Genomic DNA, 21,820 nt, shown 5'->3' on the forward strand with positions numbered 1-21,820 from the left:
TCTGTAGTGTGGTAGTGAAAGGGTTAACCGTCTGTAGTGTGATAGTAAGGGTTAACCGTCTGTAGTGTGATAGTAAGGGTTAACCGTCTGTAGTGTGGTAGTGAAAGGGTTAACCGTCTGTAGTGTGGTAGTGAAAGGGTTAACCGTCTGTAGTGTGATAGTAAGGGTTAACGACCCGAGTTATATGAGTACTGGCTTGAAGGATACGTTGTTCTCGTGTAGCTTCTTCTTCAACGGCATGAAGGCTTTTCTCTTCTTGTAGAGGGCCGTGGACATATCCTTGAAGATCTTGATAGTAGAATTACCGTATGCCAGTGATTTCTTTTTCCACGCCGCGTCCAGGATTCTCGTCACATCGGTGAAACGGAGTAGCTGGATCACTATGGCTCGGGGGAGGCTGCCTTCTTCGGGACGGCGTTGGAGCGTACGGTGAGCCCGCTCTATCTCAATGGTTTGCCCGGTGTCCAGCTCCAGTATTTTGGGGAGCCATTCCTGTAGGAAATCGATAGAGCTTTTCCCCTCCACACCTTCTGGGAATCCCACCAGTCGCAGATTCTTTCTTCTCCCTCTGTTTTCCAATTCGTCCAGCTTTTCCCTCAGACCGCAGATCTCCTCCTCTGTGTCTTTCCTATGATCGCTGAGGTCTTGTTGTAGGTAGTCGAGGCTATCACCGAAGCTAGCTTGCACTCCCTCCATTTCCTTAACACGTTGCCCCAGTGCCTGGTTGTCACTGATAAGTCTTTCCACCGAGATGCGAGGTAGCTCGATAGCTACACCTCACACGCTGTCCCTCTGTCTGCCGTCAACAAGACAAGGAGACTACAGAACTCGACGCTGAGATGCATCGAAAATGCATCCCGCTGCAGAGTCGCAGAACCGCCAGAACATGCCGCGAAGATTTCAGGGGTAGGCAAATCTTCGGTAAGCACTCAAACCTAATTTCTCTAAACTTTTCATATCAACTAGTTGCATAGGGCGTCTTGCATCCGCTATGATGGAAACGAAAATAGAGGAAGAGTGAGTGGTGGCCATGCCCAGTACTAATATAGTACGGCAGTAGGGGCGGGGCCTGGCAGGTGCTGGGTGTATTTTGGTTTATTCGTTGATGGAGTACAATAGGTACATGAGATGAGGTATATCTCGGTATGGCATAAGAGCGGGACGCGATGCCAATACAAAATATAACCGTCTGTAGTGTGATAGTAAGGGTTAACCTTCTGTAGTGTGGTAGTAAGGGTTAACCGTCTGTAGTGTGATAGTAAGGGTTAATGTAAGCTCCTCCTCCCACAGCCCCAGCGGCTCTCGCTCCACGACGCCCAAGAGCGACTCTGAGCTGCTGACCAATCAGAACCCAGCCATGCTCTGGGCCTGGGGGGAACTGCCACAGGCCGCCAAGGTAACCACAGCACGCACACACACACACACACACACACACAGACACAGACACAGACACAGACACAGACACACACACACACACACACACACACACACACACACACACACACACACACACACACACACACACACACACACACACACACACACACACCACACACACACACACACACACACACACGTGAATTAGGTTGATTCATTGATTGAAAATGTTATTAACAGATTGCAGAATGGGTACAATACAGTACGGCTCAATACACACAATTGTTAAGGGGATGCAGACCAGAGAAAGACTTTCGTCTTGTTTACATCAGGGTCCCCCATTTTCAATTCATAGTGAATTGTAAGTAAGGGTGCAATTAGCACCGTGCAATCCATTCTTTGTGGATCCCGCCCTCAGTGGTTAAGAGTCAGACACACTTAGTGGTTAAGGGTCAGACAACACAAGTATTGATTTTATTTTTATTTGGAAATTACAAACGCATCATAAAAAGTAATTATCATGACCAATTTGTATTCCTGAGGATATCACCTAAAAGCATTAATTAAAAAACGTATTTCCAAGGTGGTCCTCGATGGAAGACATAAAAACATAAAAGAATAAAGACACAGCACATATAGCCTACTAGGAAGAACTAGAGTTTCAGTCCCCCCTGTCTCCTCTAGCCCTGGAATCAGATGTTCTGCCCTATTGTGTTTCAAGGTGGTTGGAATGTGTTTTTAATACATGCTCTTTAAACGACCTCTATCTTCCCCTCCTCGGCCAGCCTTCCTTTCTTCCTGTGAAACCTGACCCAGTGCCAGTCTGTCCCGTGTCCATCCCCATCTTGCAAAACACACATTTCCGCGTGATTCACCACAGAACATCCTCGGAACACCACGGAACAACGTGCTCGGAACACCACGGAACGTTCTCGTCACTCAGCCTCACAATGCCCAGGGAGGAGGAAGCCATGTCGTCAGCCAGCGTGACAACGGTCGTCACCATCGGGGGGGCGGAGTCTGAACCCACGAGGGCGGAGTCTGAACCCACGAGGGCGGAGTCTCAGCCGACAGCCGAGGAGACGGAGAGTACCTGTGTGATGAACTCTGAGGAGCCAATCGGAGCGGAGGCAGCGCAGATGATGTCAGAGTTGGAGGAGTCTCCGCTCAGCAAGACAGACTCGCCGTCCAAGAGAAAAGGTAATATTCTGCCCTCAGTTCCCCATTCAATCTTGTGTGGCGTCATCATCCACTCTGTTAACCCTTTCACTGCCACACTACAGAAGGTTAACCCTCTGTAGTGTGGTAGTGAAAGGGTTTACCCTTTGTCGTGTGGCAGCGAAAGGGTTAACCTTCCGTATTGTCACAGTGAAAGGGTTAACCATTTGGTAGTGCGGTAGTGAAAGGGTTAATACATCATATTCCCAAGCATTTGCATTTCAATAAGGGATGAGCCATAGACAGAAACAGATTTGTTTTATAATAAGAACGAAATAATTCACAATCAATGTTTCCTTTTTCATGGGCTTCCAAGTCCCAGACTACAGCCAATTGATTTTAAGTTTTTTGTAGCCTAATGTTTATTTGTTGAAACTATCACAAGGTCTTGACTATTTAAGAGATTAGATTAGATTACAATTTAATTTATGAGCCGACACAAGTGAGACAATCCAGTTGTGGCCACTTTTCACAAGATGTCACAGCTAAGGGCAAGCCACACAGGGTCAGATCACTGGGCATGATGGAGTTGGTGGGGGCTGTGGTGGGGGTTAGTTCTGGAGGGTTGGTGTTGGTGGATGTGGTGACGCCAGTCCTCCTATTCAAACGAAACAGTCATTGTTTCCAACAGATCTGGTCCAGATCCAGTCCTGCTGATCGAGCCAAGACACTTAATAATAATTGGGGACCCGAATAATAATAATAATTACAGTGCATACGTTGTTATTGAGTGGTTGATGGGTGATCATATTGTGTTACACCACTGCAAAAAAAACAGTTATACAGTAAAGTTAGTGATGCACCGATGTGAAAATTGTGGCCGATACGATAACCGATATTAATATTGCTGTTCTGGCCGATACCGATATTTACCGATGTCGATATCTGTGTATAGAAAACACTTTTTTATGATAATCAAATAAAGAGCTATTTTCCAAAACGCATATTTTTTTTACTTTGTAACTTATTTTCAGAAATTACTGATATTTTGAAACTATTTAAGACCAAAAAATGTATTAAATTCTTTTTTTTTATTTTTTTTTTAATATCAGCCCTATCTTGATATCGGACCGATACCGATACCGGCGGCCGATATATCATGCATCACTAAGTAAAGTACTGGCCTTTATTTATTACAAACAAGAACACAAGCTAAGAATAAATGTAAAGTGCACACTAAAGAATTAAAACTAAAATTGCTGGGCACAGTTTTTGGCACCCCCCCTCTGGGTGGCGCTCTAGGCAACCGCCTATGTCACCTATAGGAAGCTCCACCCCTGGGCATAGATGTAGTGGGAGTTACAGGGGACACGTCTCCCTCAGCGCTAAATGTATCCCCCTCAAAAAAATATAGCTAACATGAAAGACAACCCCCCTCCACAAAAGAGGTAAAACATAACTAACTGTTGTGTACAATATGAGACCTGTCAGAGTAGCCTAATCTTTAAAGATGTAATTTCTTGAAATTTTGACTCGTCAAGATTTGTTGTTGATATGTACCTGATTCTGAAAAAACATGTGCACTCAATCAAACACACCTGTCCTTACGCCCGCAGCCTGATTGCTTTTACCAACGCGTTCATGTTTCCGCGTCTCTGATTGGCCAGGTCATGTGACATGTACGCCCAATCGTAGGACCGCAAGTTTCTACACTGGTTAAGCTTAGGCGCTCTTTCGAAGTTGGTTAAGGTTAGAGTTTGTCTTAGAGCAGGGCGATAGAACGCCTGCCCTGATTCCAAACTCTAACCTTAACCAACTGTGAAAGAGTCGCCTAAGCTTAACCAGTGATAAACTAGGCGTTAGGTAGTTTGCAGGCTGTTCGACCCGGAAATAGGCGCAGAACTTGCCGTCCCACGATTGGCGCACATGTCACATGACCTGGCCAATCGGAGCGCAAAGCGGGAACCCGGAAACACGAACGCGTTGGTAAAAGCAACCCGCAGGCAGGAGCCGCCATCTTGGCTCTGAATCTAACACACCTCTCCATGTCCCCGCAGGCAGGAGCCGCCATCTTGGCTCTGATGGAATCTACCTGGATGACATCACAGAGCTGGAGCCTGAAGTGGCAGCACTGTACTTTCCTAAGAGGTATCTGGGAACACGCACACACACACGTACACACACACACACACGTACACACACACACACACACGCACACACACATGTACACGCACACACACACGTACACACACACACACACACGTACACACGCGTGTACACGCACACACACATGTACACACACACACACACGCACACACACATGTACACACACACACACACGTACACACACACACACACACACACACACAAACACACAAACACATTGTCTTGAGCTATGTTGACAATTGCTTCCATGTCTAGGAAGATATATTTAATTTTATTTGTATTTGTATTTTATTTAGTATTTTTATTTTTAATTTAGTTTTTGTTATTTTTAGTTATTTCAAGTTTGTGTGTTTATGGTTGTTCGAGATAAATAAAAGATCAAATCAAATCAAATCTCTTGCTGAACGTGTTCAATCTGTGCTGACGTGCTTCTCCCCCTGGTCTCCACAGTGACGGCGGTGGGACGGGCCGGTCCTGTTCGGACCCGGGGCTCCTCCTGCGCAGCGCCAGCCTGTCCCCGCTGTCGGTCAGCTCTGGAGGGGACAGCGGTGGGACGGGCCGGTCCTGTTCGGACCCGGGGCTCCTCCTGCGCAGCGCCAGCCTGTCCCCGCTGTCGGTCAGCTCTGGAGGGGACAGCGGTGTGGACAGCTACTGCGACCAGATGTCTGATGATCTGCCCACGATGGCCATCTCCCTGTGTGGAGGACTGACCGACAGCAGGGAGATCACTAAAGGTCCGTGGCCCTGGGAAGTAGAGCTGGCCCCGAAGCCTGTTTTTGGGCTTCGAACTTCGCCAGGGTTTTTCGAACGGACGTTCGAACCTTCGTTTTTTAATCATGCAAAAAATGTGCTCCCAAAATAAATGTCTGGTTCAGTGCTGTCGGGTCTTGACTTTAGGCACATAGCACACATTTACGCATAACGTAGCGCATATTGCTGCAGTTAGTTACTGGTCAGGGGAGGCTTCAATATCATTTGGATGGTAATCCATTCTGTGAATACATTTGTTGAAACAACATCTTTGTTGGCCGACGGCTCCTGCGATCTTAACGTCAGCGAGCTAAAGGGCGGCGCTCTGCGTAGCTTAATTAACGTGCAGAACACACCTGTGTGACGCTAAGTAACTTGTGTTCCGCTGGGAAGCTCAGCATCACTGCATACACTTGGTTTAATCCAAACATCCAATCGGAAAACGTTGTATTATGAAATAAGACGGGTGAGTCAGATACAGGTGTGATTTGTTTAGCAATGCGACCTCAGTCTGATCATGTGACCTTCATGCTACCTGTACGTCACTCTATATTGACATTTGTCATAAAAGAACTGACGTCCATCTTCTTTATTGTTCATTTGCGTATCAGTTCAGGAGCTTGACGAGTTCACACTGGAATCTGATATAGGCCACATTTTAAAATAATAATAATAATAATAATAATAATAATAATAATAATAATAATAATAATAATAATAATAATAATAATAATAATAATAATAATAATAATAATAATAATAATAATAATAATAATAATAATAATAATAATAATAATAATAATAATAATAATAATAATAATAATAATAATAATAATAATAATAATAATAATACAAAGAAATGTATCAGATCTGAGCAATAATCAGAATTGAGCGCTAAGGTTTGCAGTGTGAACATAGCCTTCGGCATTTTTTTTTAAAGGTGTGATATTTGCACTTGGACTAACCTCCTGTCAAACTCGGCATTGCAAATGAAAATATGATTTAAGATCCAGTAATTGCATATCCTATTTCTTGCCTAAAAGGCCAAACATATTTTTTTCCCACCGTTGGTGGGAAAAGATAACATTTAGGGGCAAGCCGTCATGTTTTTCCTGTTAGCCACGCCCCACTTCCCGGAGTTCTCTCTCCTGATTGGATAGAGTGGGGAGTTTACAGCAGAGCGCAGGGACTGGGAGACCTATGTTACTGACCAAACACTCTGTCAGTGATGGCTGCTGGAATGTAAAGATACTACTTAACACTTATTTTAACAAAAACATATCACTTACAGCTCCATTAACTATATCTTGATGTTTTAATCTGTAAAACTAAACTTTAATATTAGGTTTAGGAATGTGATTCAGTTATATATATCTTGTCAATGATGAAAATAAATTAATATCCCATTGATGCAAATCCATGAATATAGAGTCTTTTTGAGGAAATATAATGAAATAAAACATATTCCTTTTTATATTGATTATTACAAGCATTGCTATGACTACACTTCAAAGCTTACTCACTATTCCTTTGTTTCTTACAGAACAGTTCCAGGAGAGAGCCATCTCCTACCAACAATTTACAGAGAACCCTGCGATCATCGACGACCCCAATCTAGTCGTCAAGATCGGTTCCAAGTACGATATCCAACAGCTCTCTCAGAATCTCACGCATTCAAACCACCTGGCAATCGATTTCAATCAGACAAAACGCTGTTCCAAAATCTGTAATGCAGCGCTACGATATATTTGATAAGATGCGATTATGGTACACTGCAGTAGGATCACTCAATGCGTGAAAGTTAAGACACTATAGGCCTACACAGTATTTTTGGCTTGGGAAGAGGTTTATAAATGGATATTAAAGTCCCCATGAAACGGCTAGCAGAATGCTATTTGATTCCACATATTTATGCGTTTCCTATAAAAACAGGAAGCTAGGGAGGGATTTGTCGTGGATATTGATTAGTTTTTACGGTAGCCAATAGCGCTGTGTATTACAGTCAACCCATAGGGAGGTGTAGTTTCCCGCGCGGTCCACCCGTATAGGGATTTATCATTGGGAATGGCAGTTGCATGGCAGTGAAAGGGTTATCCTTCTGTAGTGTGGTAGTGAAAGGGTTAACCCTTTGTCGCGTGGCAGTGAAAGGGTTATCCTTCTGTAGTGTGGTAGTGAAAGGGTTAACCCTTTGGTAGTGTGGTAGTGAAAGGGTTAACCTTATGTAGTGTGGTAGTGAAAGGGTTATCCTTCTGTATTGTCGCAGTGAAAAGGTTAACCCTTTGTCGTGTGGCAGTGAAAGGGTTATCCTTCTGTAGTGTGGTAGTGAAAAGGTTAACCCTTTGTCGTGTGGCAGTGAAAGGGTTATCCTTCTGTAGTGTGGTAGTGAAAGGGTTAACCCTTTGTCGCGTGGCAGTGAAAGGGTTATCTTTCTGTAGTGTGGTAGTGAAAGGGTTATCCTTCTGTAGTGTGGTAGTGAAAGGGTTAACCCTTTGTCGCGTGGCAGTGAAAGGGTTATCCTTCTGTAGTGTGGCAGTGAAAGGGTTAACATGTTTTGTTCCCGCCCCCCCCAGGTACTATAACTGGAACACGGCGGCTCCTCTTATGCTGGCGATGCAGGCCTTTCAGAAGCCCCTGCCCAAGGTAAGGGATACACACACACAATCACACACCAACACACACACACACACACACACACACACACACACACACACACACACACCGATACACTTTGATCTTTGATCTCAAGTGACTACCTGGTAAAATAAAGGTAATTAAACACACACACACACCAACACACCGATACACACACACACACATACACACACACACACACACACACACACACACACACACACAAATATAATTATAAAAAAATGTAACCGTCAGTATGAAATTCAAATGTGAATCTGAATAGTGAGATATTTTCTTTTCTTTATTATTATTATTATTATTATTATTATTATTATTATTATTATTATTATTATTATTATTATTATTATTATTATTATTATTATTATTATTATTATTATTATTATTGTTTTAGTTTAATCTGTGGATTGTTTGTTTCTTTGTATATGGTATGAATTATTATTTTGTGTAAATTAGGTTGTATGCCGACCATCAAGTGATTAGGAATAGTTTAGGAATAGGGGGCAGGTAAAGGTAACTATAAGAATTATTCTTCTTCCTGCTCATTTTGCCCATGATGGAACGGTATTTATGATTTTGTATGAAAACTGTATGATTGTATTGCTTCCATGTGGCAAATAAAGCTCTGAATCTGAACACAGTGGTCAGTATACAATTTGTATAGACTGCATAGTTGTACTACATTTGTGTACCCAAGGGTTACTACACCCTCTCCTGGTTGAAACTGGTACTGCATTGTAAATGCATACCTGTCATACATACAGTCCTCCCCTCTAAGACAGGACAGTGTAACATTTCGCAAACCTAGTGAGTTACTCATCTTCCACTATATCTAAGATTGACCATGTTGAGGGGTTTGCGAATAGATGAGATAGGAATATCTTATCACATTGGGGAAATGCTGGCATCATAGCAGCAGGGGGGAGGGGAGGTATGGGCAGGGTAATAGTACAAAGACATAAATATAGGCAATAAAATTGGATCTGAATATAAAAATAAAAATATGAGAAAAATAAACTGTGTAAACAAAGGTGCAGATGAGGGTCTGTATGCCCTATCGGTTATATTATATGTTACAATAAATATAGGCAATAAAGAATTAGAATCTGAATATATATACGTACTACGAGTAAAAATAAACAGTATACACGAGGCACCCTAACCGTGATGATACGTCATACGTTGTAGTCCGTGTGGGTTTTGGTGGTTAAGAGTCGAACACACTCAGACATTCCTAATAGTTCTGGAGTTCAGGGCGGCTGGGTGGCGCAGCGGAGATTGCGCTCGTCACCAACACAAGAGACACCGGGTTCGACTCCGGCTGTCGGCGTTGCCTCCGGCTTGGGCCAGTCGTCATACTAACTCAATTGGCAGAGTCAGCAGGTGTCTGGACGTTGTGGACAGCGACTCCTACAGGTCGGTTGGAGACGCCTGCACAGCAGAGACAGGAAATGGCGGGGGTAGTGTGAGCCTCCCACATGTTACTCCTCGCCAATGAGAGTCCGCGCTGGCAGGTGAAAAGATGTGACAGGCTGCCTCCTCGTGTACCGGAGGGGACACGTGATGCAAGGCTTCTATCCTCCCTACAACCGGCCAGTGGGGGGCATATGCGAGCAACGTTCAAGACAGGGGAGGGAAGAATTGGCACAATGGAATTGGGATGGGAGAAAAATAGAAAAAGAGGAGAAAAAGTGGATAAAAAAAACAAATCTGGAGTTCTGCAGGCTTCCCTCTGTGGTTTTCTAGGGGCCACAAACTAAAAGCGTGAGAGACATTGTCACACCAGACCCTTGGAAGACGCAGCATACTGCTTCTGGTCGTAGAAGCAAGCCACTTTTCTAATTGTTGATTTTAAATGTAGAAAGCATATCTGTAGCTTGATTGGTTAGTCCCTGAACTCTCTTTGTCACTCTTGTGTCCTATTGGCTTGTGTGTGTGTTACACTGATGCACTTTCCCCCCAAACCCCACTTACAACTAAGTCTGTTCCACTTAAACACGTCAAGTTAAACTTTCTCTCCCCCCTCTGTTCTCTCCCCCCTCTGTTCTCTCACCCCTTCCCTCCCCTCATCCATCCATCCATCCATCTGTCCTGCAGTACTCTTGTCTTAGTTATGTGTATTCAGCCTTGGAGTTCCTTCTCTGCTGTCTAACTGGTGTATTTGGATACAATTCTGTACGTCAGAAAGACCAGTGTCTCTTTTCTCCCCCTATTATTTCATTCATTGCTTTCTCTCTCTGTCTCTCTCTTATCTCTATCTCTCTGTTTCTCTCTATCGCTCTCTCTCTCTCTCATGTGTGTATGTCTGTCTGTCTGTCCTTCTCTCTCTCTTTCTATCTCTCTCTCATGTGTGTCTGTCTGTCTGTCTCTCTCTCTTTCTCTCTCTCATGTGTGTCTGTCTGTCTGTCTGTCTCTCTCTCTCTGTATCTCTGTCTCTCTCTCTGTCTCTATCTCTCTTTTTCTCTCTTTCTTTCTTTCTTTCTCTCTCTCTCCCTCCCTATCTATATCCCTCTTTACTTCCTCTCTCCCTCTCTCCTTCTGCTCTCCCTCTCATTTTCTTTCACCATCTCTCCCTTGCTCTTTCCATCTTTTTAACTTTCTCTTTATCTGTATCTTTTCTATACCTCCATCTCCTCTCTCTCTCTCTCCAAGTCACCCTCCCCTCCGCCCATCTGTCAGACTGCTGTCTCTACATCCTCTCACTCAGTCACTCGCTCGCTCACTTTTCTGTTTCCCCAATCAAACAATCATTGTTGTTGTTGTTCTGTTTTCCTTAGTTCATTTACAGTCTGTTTTGACCTCAGTTCTTTAATTTAAGTGTGTTTTTGTGTGTTTGTGTTTTTTTGTGTTTGTGTTTTATGTGTGTGTGTGTGTGTGTGTGTGTGTGTGTGTGTGTGTGTGTGTGTGTGTGTGTGTGTGTGGTGTGTGGTGTGTGGTGTGTGGTGTGTGGTGTGTGGTGTGTGTGTGTGTGTGTGTGTGTGTGTGTGTGTGTGTGTGTGTGTGTGTGTGTGTGTGCTCCAGGTTACCGTGGAGAACATCATTAAGGAGAAGATGCCAAAGAAGGGAGGGAGGTGGTGGTTCAGCTGGAGAGGAAGATACAGCGTCTCTGGAGCAGTGAGACACATACAGTAGACATATACATACAATACATACAATTGTTAAGGGGATGCAGACCAGAGAAAGACTTTCGTCTCGTTTACATCAGGGTCCCCCATTTTCAATTCATAATGACATTTATGACATACATGACATACAGATATACAGTACTGTGACATGGGCCGTGTCAACAGCATCTCCTCTCCTGCAGGACGCAGCCTCTGAGCTCGGTGCCTGTGGCCCTTTATGACATACATGACATACAGATATACAGTACTGTGACATGGGCCGTGTCAACAGCATCTCCTCTCCTGCAGGACGCAGCCTCTGAGCTCGGTGCCTGTGGCCCCGCGGACCAAGCTGGAAACATGGCTGCCATCAACAGGTAGGAAACAAACAACAACACCTGAACCTGGACCATCAGGTGTTTCTCTGGTTCAACAAGAGAGCATCAAAGTAGCTGGTTTGCATAGTGACTTGATAAGATACATTTTTTTTATTGATCCCCCTTTGGGGTAATGTGGGCCTCATAGCAGCACGTGGGAGGGGGGGTACAGGTGTGGTAATGTGGGCCTCATAGCAGCACGTGGGAGGGGGGGTACAGGTGTGGTAATGTGGGCCTCATAGCAGCACGTGGGAGGGGGGGTACAGGTGTGGTAATGTGGGCATCATAGCAGCATGTGGGAGGGGGGGTACAGGTATGGTAATGTGGGCCTCATAGCAGCACGTGGGAGGGGGGGTACAGGTATGGTAATGTGGGCCTCATAGCAGCACGTGGGAGGGGGGGTACAGGTATGGTAATGTGGGCCTCATAGCAGCACGTGGGAGGGGGGGTACAGGTATGGTAATGTGGGCATCATAGCAGCACGTGGAAGGGGAATGCAGAAAGACATAAATATAGGCAATAGAATTTGATCTGAATATACAAAATATGAGAAAATAAACGGTATACGCACGGTCCCAGTGGGGGTCTGTACCCTAACTGGCACGATATACGTCATACGTTGTAGTCTGAGCAGGTTGTGGTGGTTAAAGGAACATGGAACAACCTTTTGGGAAAGTAGCTTATTCTCCATCTACCCCGGAGTTAGACGAGCAGATACAGTACACGCCCTTTTCTTCTCTGTGCATGAATTAGGCTTATTATTAGGGAACAGCCGCACTGCAGCCTAGCGTCATTCACTGGGAGTGGGTGTGCCAGTGTAGCCTAGTTCCCGACAGTCACGAGATAAAACATTTCAAAGGAGACCCGTCTGGTTCCAGGCACGGAGAGGAGTCGTCCTCCAGCGACGACGAACACAGGACAGCCAATCAGAGCTCTCCGTCCGTCCAGTCGGAGCCCTCGCTGGCGCCAGGGGGCGTGTCTTACAAGAAGACGCTGCGCCTGGCCTCGGAGCAGCTGGTGAGGAGACGAGTTTACGCTTCTGTGTTTAACCCTTTCACTGCCGCACTACAGACTGTTAACCCCTTCACTGCCACACTACAGACTACAGACTATTTACTACCCGTCTGTGGTGTGGTAGTGAAAGGGTTTAACCCTTTGTCGTGTGGCAGTGAAAGGGTTCACCTTCTGTATTGTCGCAGTGAAAGGGTTAACCCTTTGGTAGTGTGGCAGTGAAAGGGTAAATAAACTCCCACATTCCCAAGACATATCGGCAGTCAATAATGTTATTCTCTCTTCTCTTTTTTTTTTTTTTATTATTTCCTGTCTTTTATTCTTTACCTCTCTCTCTCTCTCTCTCTCTCTCTCTCTCTCTCTCTCTCTCTCTCTCTCTCTCTCTCTCTCTCCCTCTCTCTCCCTCTCTCCCTCCCACCTCTCCCCCCTCTCCCCCCCCCTCTCTGTCTCCCTCTCTCCCCTCCCCCTCTCTGTCTCTCTCCCCCCCCCTCTCCCCCCCTTCCCCCCCTCCCCCCTCTCTGTCTCCCTCTCTCCCTCCCCCTCTCCCCTCCTTCCCCCCCCCCCCTCTCCGTCTCCCTCTCTCCCCTCCCCCCTCTCCCCCCTCTCCCCCCCCCCCCCTCTCCCCTCTCCCCCCTCTCTCCCCCTCCCCCTCTCCCCCCCCTCTCCCGCTCCCCCCCCTCTCCCCCCTCTCTCCCCCCCCCCTCTCCCGCTCCCCCCCCCCCTCTCTGTCTCCCTCTCTCCCCCCCCCCTCTCCCGCTCCCCCCCCCCTCTCCCCCCTCTCTCCCCTCCCCCTCTCCCCCCTCTCCCTCCCCCTCCCCCCAGCTGTCCCTCCAGCTGCAGGAGGGCCCTAACGGACGTGGTGTCAGCGTCACCACTCAGTACCAGGGGACGTGTCGCTGCAGGGAACCATCTACCTGTGGAACTGGGATGACAAGATAGTCATCTCTGACATCGACGGAACCATCACCAGGTAGGGGCAAGACAGAAAGACTGGGATAGAGAGTTAGGGAGGGGGCAAGGGAGGGGGGTTGGTACAGAGGGAGAGAGAGTGTGTTTTCCTTCACATAAAACTTGAGATTACCGGACATTTAGCCAACAACAAGGAAGCATGTTTATGTAGTGTACGAGAACCTCTCCATAAAACAGGGACACGTCCCAAGGACTTCAAAATTGCGAGAGTGACCCCTCTGCACAAAAAGGGCAGCAAATTAGACCCAGGCAACTACCGCCCTGTTTCTATTCTTACCTCCATCTCGAAAGTCATGGAGAAAATAGTCTACGAACAGGTCGAAAAGTACCTAGCGGAAAAAAATCTAAATTCCGATCTGGCTTCAGAACATCCCACTCCACTGACGCATGCCTTCTCTATTTGAACGACCACATCAAACGAGGTGGACGTGGGCAAATACTGCGGCATGGTCATGCTGGACCTACAAAAGGCCTTCGACACTGTCAATCACTCCATTCTGATTGACAAGCTAAAAGCAATTGGTTTTGATAGTCTTATCAGTGAGCTGGATGCAATCCTACCTTGAGGGGAGAGAACAGATGGTGGAGGTAAACGGTACCCTACCCCCCCCCCCTCCCAGTGAGCTGTGGTGTTCCACAAGGAAGCATACTAGGACCTCTACTGTTCCTAATTTATGCAAATGACATTGTGACTGCAACTTGTTCTTGTTCGCGGACGACTCAGCCCTGCTGGTCTCTGACAAGAACAAGTTACAGGTTGAAAAAACCCTCAGCTCAGAACTCGGTAGAATCTGCACCTGGCTTGCTGATAACAAACTATCATTACACCTGGGTAAAACAGAGTCCATTCTCTTCGGTTCAAATAACAAACTCAGCAAGACCGACGGCTTCTCAGTTACAGTGGGTGACAATATTGTCACAAGGAAAGATGAAATTACCTACCTGGGTTCCATCCTAGAGGCTAATCTTTCCTGTGACAAAATGGCATCCAATGTAATCAAAAAAGTCAACCAACGAACTAGATTCCTGTACCGGATCTCCTCTCTGGTAAACAAGAATACACTGAAGACTCTGGCAGGAGCACTCATTCAAGGGTACTACGACTATGCTTGCACCTCATGGTACCAAAGCACCTCAAAGGCGCTAAAAACAAGATTACAAACATCACAAAAGAAACTGGTCAGACTTCTACTTGACCTTACCCCTAGAACCCACCTCACCCCTGCCCACTTTGACAACCTAGGATGGCTTAGAGTAGACGACAGAGTACAGCAACTTGCAATGGGCCTGGTCTACAAGATACACTACACGACCAAGGTACCCATGTACATGTCAAAATACTTCCCAAAGGTCAGTGAATACCACGACCACAACACCAGAGGGAGCTCAACAAATCATGTTTTTTTTTCATTTTTGACCAGCGTTATTGACACTGTTATTGTCTTGTCTTTTAAAATGTTTTTTTTTTTTGTCATACGATTTGTGTCAAAATAAAGTATTCTATTCAAAAAAAAGTATTCAATTCAATGTTAAACCCAGATTCAGCTCAAACAAGGGACTAAACACGTTTCGCAATTATGCCACATCAATGTGGAACGCCCTACCCAAAGCTGTAAAGGAATGTGAATCCCTACCCACATTTAAAACCGCTCTTAAAGAGCACCTACGGGAGGCTGCAATTCGAAACTGGCCACCGTAAATGTCCAAACCCCCCCACCCCCACAGTCTCCTCCCCACCGTATGTATATATTCTCTCCCCACCGTATGTATATTTCTCTCCGACCCACCCACCCCCTCCTAATGTACAGTCTCCTCCCCACCGTATGTATATATTCTCTCCCCACCGTATGTATATTTCTCTCCCACCCACCCACCCCCTCCTAATGTACAGTCTCCTCCCCATCATATGTATATATTCTCTGTTAGGATCTATGGGTAACAGTACTGTATATTTGCATATCATATATGGCTCAAATGTAACAGTACTATATACCTGTATGTCATGTATGTCCCTATGCCATAAATGTCATAATAATAATAATAATAATGGCTTGGATTTATATAGCGCTCTTCATGACACCCAGAGCGCTTCACAGAGTCCATTATTCGTTCATACACAGTAATACCGGTGGTGGTAAGCTACAATTGCAGCCAGAGCTGCCCTGAGGCAGACTCACGGAAGCGTGGCGAATAATCATCGCCTACGGCCCCTCCGACCACCACCAACAATCATTCACATGCATACACATTCATACGAGGCAAGTAGGTTAAGTGTCTTGCCCAAGGACACAACGGCGATGGGATGGACATGGGCTTGAGCGGGATTCGAACCACCAACCCTTCGATCATTGGACGACCTGCTCTACCCCTGAGCCAAAGCCGCCCCACATGATGTCATGTATGTTGTGTATGTCATAAATGTCACTATGAATTGAAAATGGGGGACCTGTAACGTCCCCAGGGCCAGCCCTTGCTGGGCCGGTTATGAGAATGACATTGGACATTTCCTCCCTCCTGAGAGTGGTCTTCTACCTGATCCCCTACCTCCCTCTAGTGGCCAGAGTAGCCTGATGGTGCAGGCGGCCATCTTGGTTTGGTTCAAGATTATAGACTTTATCTCTAGTTATTTATTATCTTGGGCCATCCCTGTCTTTGTTTGATGTCATCTCCCTGTCTGGTTGTTATGTGTGATTATGCCTTTTGTGTCTAGGTTAGGTTATTCCTAGTGTGTTCTGATTTTGTATTCTATGTTGTTGCCTGGCTTCTACCAGGTGTTGCTCGTTACAATTAGTCTGTGTATTTAAGTGTGGGTTTGTCATCACTTCCATTGTCTCCAGTACCCTCCTTGTTACCTTCACTTACCTCCGTGTTCCCTTGCCCGTCGTTCCTCTCCCGTGCCTTGCTTCATGTTATTGAGTGTTGTAAGTAGTTCTTGTATTCCGTTTAGTTCATGTATTCCGTTTTCGTTCCGCTTTGTTTTCCCGTGTCCTTCAGTGTTGTTTTGTATTAGAGCCAGCTCGGCTGAGCCATTGTATGTTCCGTTTTGTATCGTTTCGTCGTCCAAGTAAAGCCTATATATATTCCACGTTACCCTGCCGTCTCTGCCTCCTCTCTTCCCGGTCTGCATATTGGGTTCTCCTCTCCTAATCCTAACAGGGACCCTGATGTAAACAAGACAAACGTCTTTCTCTGGTCTGCATCCCCTTAACACTTGTGTGTATTGAGCCATACTGTATTGTACCCATTCTGCAATCTGTTAAATAAAGTTTTCATTCATTCACTCATCTTGTCTGTGTTCTCTGTCTGTCCCTGCCTGTATGTGTGTACCATGTCTAAATGACTAATTTATGCCTACTAAATTATAACTGTGTATTTCCTTGGTGATATTTTAATGTTTTAGGACACAAAATACTCACGTGTCCTGCTTGTATATTGTATATTGTATAGTGTTATTCCTATTTTACTACCTTTTTACTGTATGAAGCACATTCTCAGGGGCTCATACAGAACCAAGCATTTCACTGTAGAGTACATGTACATTATATATGACAAATAAAAACAAACTTAAACTTAATAATAATAATAACTTTATTTGTATAGCACTTTTCATACAGAGGTTGCAGTTCAAAGTGCTTAACTTGTCAATGTTTGTCCTCTTCTCCCCTCCCCTCTTCTCTCCCCTCCCCTCTTCTCTTCTCTCTCCGCCCCTCCCCTCTTCTCTTCTCTTCTCTTCTCTTCTCTTCTCTTCTCTTTTCCGCTCCCCTCCCCTCTTCTCTTCTCCCCTCCCCTCTTCTCTCCCCTCCCCTCCCCTCCCCTCTTCTCTTTCTCTCTTCCCCTCCCCTCTTCTCTTTTCTTTTCTTTTCCCCTCCCCTCTTCTCTTCTCTTTCTCTCTTCCCCTCCCCTCTTCTCTTTCTCTCTTCCCCTCCCCTCTTCTCTTTTCCCCTCCCCTCTTCTCTTCTCTTTTCACCTCCCCTCTTCTCTTCTCTTCTCTTCTCTTCTCTTCTCTTCTCTTCTCCCCTCTTCTCTACTCTTCTCCTCTCCCCTCCCCTCTTCTCTCCCCTCCTCAGGTCGGATACGTTAGGTCACATCCTGCCCACCCTGGGGAAGGACTGGACCCACCAGGGAATCGCCCACCTCTACCACAAAGTCAGCCAGTAAGCACTGTTTATACCACACTAACTCTACCACAAAGTAAGCACTGTTTATACCACACTAACTCTACCACAAAGTAAGCACTGTTTATACCACACTAACTCTACCACAAAGTAAGCACTGTTTATACCACACTAACTCTACCACAAAGTAAGCACTGTTTATACCACACTAACTCTACCACAAAGTAAGCACTGTTTATACCACACTAACTCTACCACAAAGTAAGCACTGTTTATACCACACTAACTCTACCACAAAGTAAGCACTGTTTATACCACACTAACGCTACCACAAAGTAAGCACTGTTTATACCACACTAACTCTACCACAAAGTAAGCACTGTTTATACTAACTCTACCACAAAGTAAGCACTGTTTATACCACACTAACTCTACCACAAAGTAAGCACTGTTTATACTAACTCTACCACAAAGTAAGCACTGTTTATACCACACTAACTCTACCACAAAGTAAGCACTGTTTATACTAACTCTACCACAAAGTAAGCACTGTTTATACCACACTAACTCTACCACAAAGTAAGCACTGTTTATACCACACTAACTCTACACTGTTTATACCACACTAACTCTACCACAAAGTAAGCACTGTTTATACCACACTAACTCTACCACAAAGTAAGTACTGTTTAGACCACACTAACTCTACCACAAAGTAAGCACTGTTTATACCACACTAACTCTACCACAAAGTAAGCACTGTTTATACCACACTCAATATTATCATGCTCTCTATAGGGAGGTGTAGTCTGACGTCACTTTAGTTTCCCGTGCTGTCCACCCTTATAGGGATTTATCATTGGGAAAATGTATTATCGGCTATTGTAATAATTCTGCCTCATGAACATTGGCAAGCTTTCCATTTTTGCACAAAATTAGTTCCCTTCTATCACTGACATTATTGTTTAAGCATTTTTTAAATAAAGTTAGTTATAAGGTTTTTAATCAGTCGTTCAGTGCTGTCGTCTGTGGTGACGTCAGTCAGCAGCACCAAAGTGAAGTGTAGTTCCTCAGTGAACGAAATTAATTGTGAAATTGTTTCATGTTGAGCTATAGATTGAGGATGAATGCACACAGAAAGGTACACGTGCCAATGTTCATGCTTTATTTGTTTTAAACGAGACAATTAGAAAGGGGTCCATTGGAAATACATTGCAATTTCAAGGAGGGTGGACCGCGCGGGAAACAGCAATGACGTAACCACTACACCTCCCTGTTGTTGGTGCCAGGTTAAATGGTTGATGATGCTAATCACTATCCTTCCTTCCTTCCTTCCTTCCTTCCTTCCTTCCTTCCTTCCTTCCTTCCTTCCTCTCTTCCTCTCTTCCTCTCTTCCTCTTCCTCTCCTCCTCCTTCCTTCCTCCTTCCTTCCTTCCTTCCTCCTTCCTTCCTTCCTTCCTTCCTTCCTTCCTTCCTTCCTTCCTTCCTTCCTTCCTTCCTTCCTTCTTCCTTCCTTCCTTCCTTCCTTCCTTCCTTCCTTCCTTCCTTCCTTCCTCTCTTCCTCTCTCCTTCCTCTCTTCCTCCCTTCCTTCCTTCCTTCCTTCCTTCCTTCCTTCCTCTTCCTTCCTTCCTTCCTCCTTCCTTTCTCCTTCCTTTCTTCCTCTCTTCCTTCCTCCCTTCCTTCCTTCCTCCCTTCCTTCCTTCCTTCCTTCCTTCCTTCCTTCCTTCCTTCCTTCCTTCCTTCCTTCCTTCCTTCCTTCCTTCCTCTCTTCCTCTCTTCCTCTCTTCCTCCCTTCCTTCCTTCCTTCCTTCCTTCCTTCCTTCCTTCCTTCCTTCCTTTCTTCCTTCCTTTCTTCTCTCTTCCTTCCTTCCTTCCTTCCTTCCTTCCTTCCTTCCTTCCTTCCTCCTTCCTTCCTTCCTTCCTTCCTTCCTTCCTTCCTTCCCCTCCTCCTCTATCCATTCCTCCTTCCTCCCTTCCTCCCTTCCTTCCTTCCTCCCTTCCTTCCTTCCTTCCTTCCTTCCTTCCTTCCTTCCTTCCTTCCTTCCTTCCTTCCTTCCTTCCTCTTCCTCTCTTCCTCCTTCCTTCCTTCCTTCCTTCCTTCCTTCCTTCCTTCCTTCCTTCCTTCCTTCCTTCCTTCTTCCTTTCTTCTTCTTCCCTTCCTTCCTTCTTCCTTCCTTCCTTCCTTCCTTCCTTCCTTCCTTCCTTCCTTCCTTCCTTCCTTCCTTCCTTCCTTCCTTCCTCCCTCCTCCTTTATCCATTCCTCCTTCCTCCCTTACTCCCTTCCTCCCTTCCTTCCTTTCTTCCTCTCTTCCTTCCTTCCTTCCTTCCTTCCTTCCTTCCTTCCTTCCTCCCTTACTCCCTCCCTCCCTTCCTTCCTTCCTTCCTTCCTTCCTTCCTCCCTTCCTCCTTCCTTCCTTCTTCCTCTCTTCCTTCCTTCCTTCCTTCCTTCCTTCCTTCCTTCCTTCCTTCCTTCCTTCCTTCCTTCCTTCCTTCCTTCCTCCTTCCTCCCTTCCTTCCTTCCTTCCTTCCTTTCTTCCTCTCTTCCTTCATTCCTTCCTTCCTTCCTTCCTTCCTTCCTTCCTCCCTTACCTTCCTTCCTTCCTTCTTCCTTCCTCCTTCCTTCCTTCCTTCCTTCTTCCTTCCTTCCTTCCTTCCTTCCTTCCTTCCTTCCTTCCTTCCTCCTCCCTCCCTTCCTTCCTCCTTCCTCCTTCCTCCTTCCCCTTCCTCCTTCCTTCCTCCTCCTTCCTTCCTTCCTTCCTTCCTCCTCCTTCCTTCCTTCTCCCTTCCTTCTTCCTTCCTCCTTCCTTCCTTCCTTCCTTCCTTCCTTCCTTCCTTCCTTCCTTCCTTCCTTCCTTCCTTCCTCCCTCCTCCTTATCCATTCCTCCTTCCTCCCTTACTCCCTTCCTCCTTACCTCCCTTCCTCCCTTCCTTCCTTCTTCCTCTCTTCTTCCTCCCTCCTTCCTTCCTTCCTTCCTTCTTCCTTCCTTCCTTCCTTCCTTCCTTCCTTCCTTCCTTCCTCCTCCTCCTCCTTCCTCCCTTCCTCCCTTACTTCCTTCCTTCCTTTCTTCCTCTCTTCCTTCCTTCCTTCCTTCCTTCCTTCCTTCCTTCCTTCCTTCCTCCCTCCTCCTTATCCTTCCTCCTTCCTCCTTACTCCCTTCCTCCCTTCTCCCTTCCTCCTTCCTTCCTTCTTCCTCTCCTTCCTTCCTTCCTTCCTTCCTTCCTTCCTTCCTTCCTTCCTTCCTTCCTTCCTTCCTTCCTTCCTTCCTTCCTCCCTTCCTCCCTTACTTCCTTCCTTCCTTCCTTCCTTCCTTCCTTCCTTCCTTCCTCCCTTCCTCCCTTCCTCCCTTACTTCCTTCCTTCCTTCCTTCCTCTCTTCCTCTCTTCCTCTCTTCCTCCCTTCCTTCCTTCCTCCTTACTCCCTCCCTCCTTCCTTCCTTCCTTCCTTCCTTCCTTCCTTCCTTCCTTCCTTCCTCCTTCTCCCTTCCTCCCTTCCTCCCTTACTTCCTTCCTTCCTTCCTCTCTCTCTTCCTCTCTTCCTCCCTTCCTTCCTTCCTTCCTTCCTTCCTTCCTTCCCTTCCTTCCTTCCTTCCTTCCTTCCTTCCTTCCTTCCTTCCTTCCTTCCTTCCTTCCTTCCTTCCTTCCTTCCTTCCTTCCTTCCTTCCTTCCTTCCTTCCTTCCTTCCTTCCTCCCTCCTTTATCCATTCCTCCTTCCTCCCTTACTCCCTTCCTCCCTTCCTTCCTCCTTCTTCCTCTCTTCCTTCCTTCCTTCCTTCCTTCCTTCCTCCCTTACTCCTCTCCCTCCTCCCTTCCTTCCTTCCTTCCTTCCTTCCTTCCTTCCTTCCTTCCTTCCTTCCTTCCTTCCTTCCTTCCTTCCTTCCTTCCTTCCTTCCTCCCTCCTCCTCTATCCATTCCTCCTTCCTCCCTTCCTCCCTTACTCTCTTCCTCCCTTCCTTCCTTCCTTCCTTCCTTCCTTCCTTCCTTCCTTCCTTCCTTCCTTCCTTCCTTCCTTCCTTCCTTCCTTCCTTCCTTCCTTCCTTCCTTCCTTCCTTCCTCCTTCCTCCCTCCTCCTTTATCCATTCCTCCTTCCTCCCTTACTCCCTTCCTCCCTTCCTCCTTCCTCCCTTCCTTCCTTCCTTCCTTCCT

At 46.0% G+C, this 21,820-nt stretch overlaps 1 protein-coding gene across 1 annotated transcript in view; it reads left to right on the forward strand.

Moving 5' to 3' along the window:
- LOC311228414 (phosphatidate phosphatase LPIN1-like) overlaps nucleotides 1–21,820 on the forward strand; it is a gene marked incomplete at its 3' end in the record, with an annotated part of 47,878 nt that overhangs the window by 23,549 nt on the left and 2,509 nt on the right. The window contains 12 exon segments of the mRNA XM_084314322.1: nucleotides 1,291–1,396; nucleotides 2,163–2,577; nucleotides 4,593–4,683; nucleotides 5,233–5,435; nucleotides 6,995–7,088; nucleotides 8,022–8,091; nucleotides 11,122–11,214; nucleotides 11,514–11,581; nucleotides 12,460–12,598; nucleotides 13,415–13,489; nucleotides 13,495–13,562; nucleotides 17,629–17,715. Coding sequence (XP_084170448.1) covers nucleotides 1,291–1,396; nucleotides 2,163–2,577; nucleotides 4,593–4,683; nucleotides 5,233–5,435; nucleotides 6,995–7,088; nucleotides 8,022–8,091; nucleotides 11,122–11,214; nucleotides 11,514–11,581; nucleotides 12,460–12,598; nucleotides 13,415–13,489; nucleotides 13,495–13,562; nucleotides 17,629–17,715 — 1,509 coding nt within the window.

The sequence above is a fragment of the Notolepis coatsorum genome (assembly GCF_963971535.1).
Source record: "Notolepis coatsorum genome assembly, chromosome: 5".
NCBI lineage: Eukaryota > Metazoa > Chordata > Actinopteri > Aulopiformes > Paralepididae > Notolepis > Notolepis coatsorum.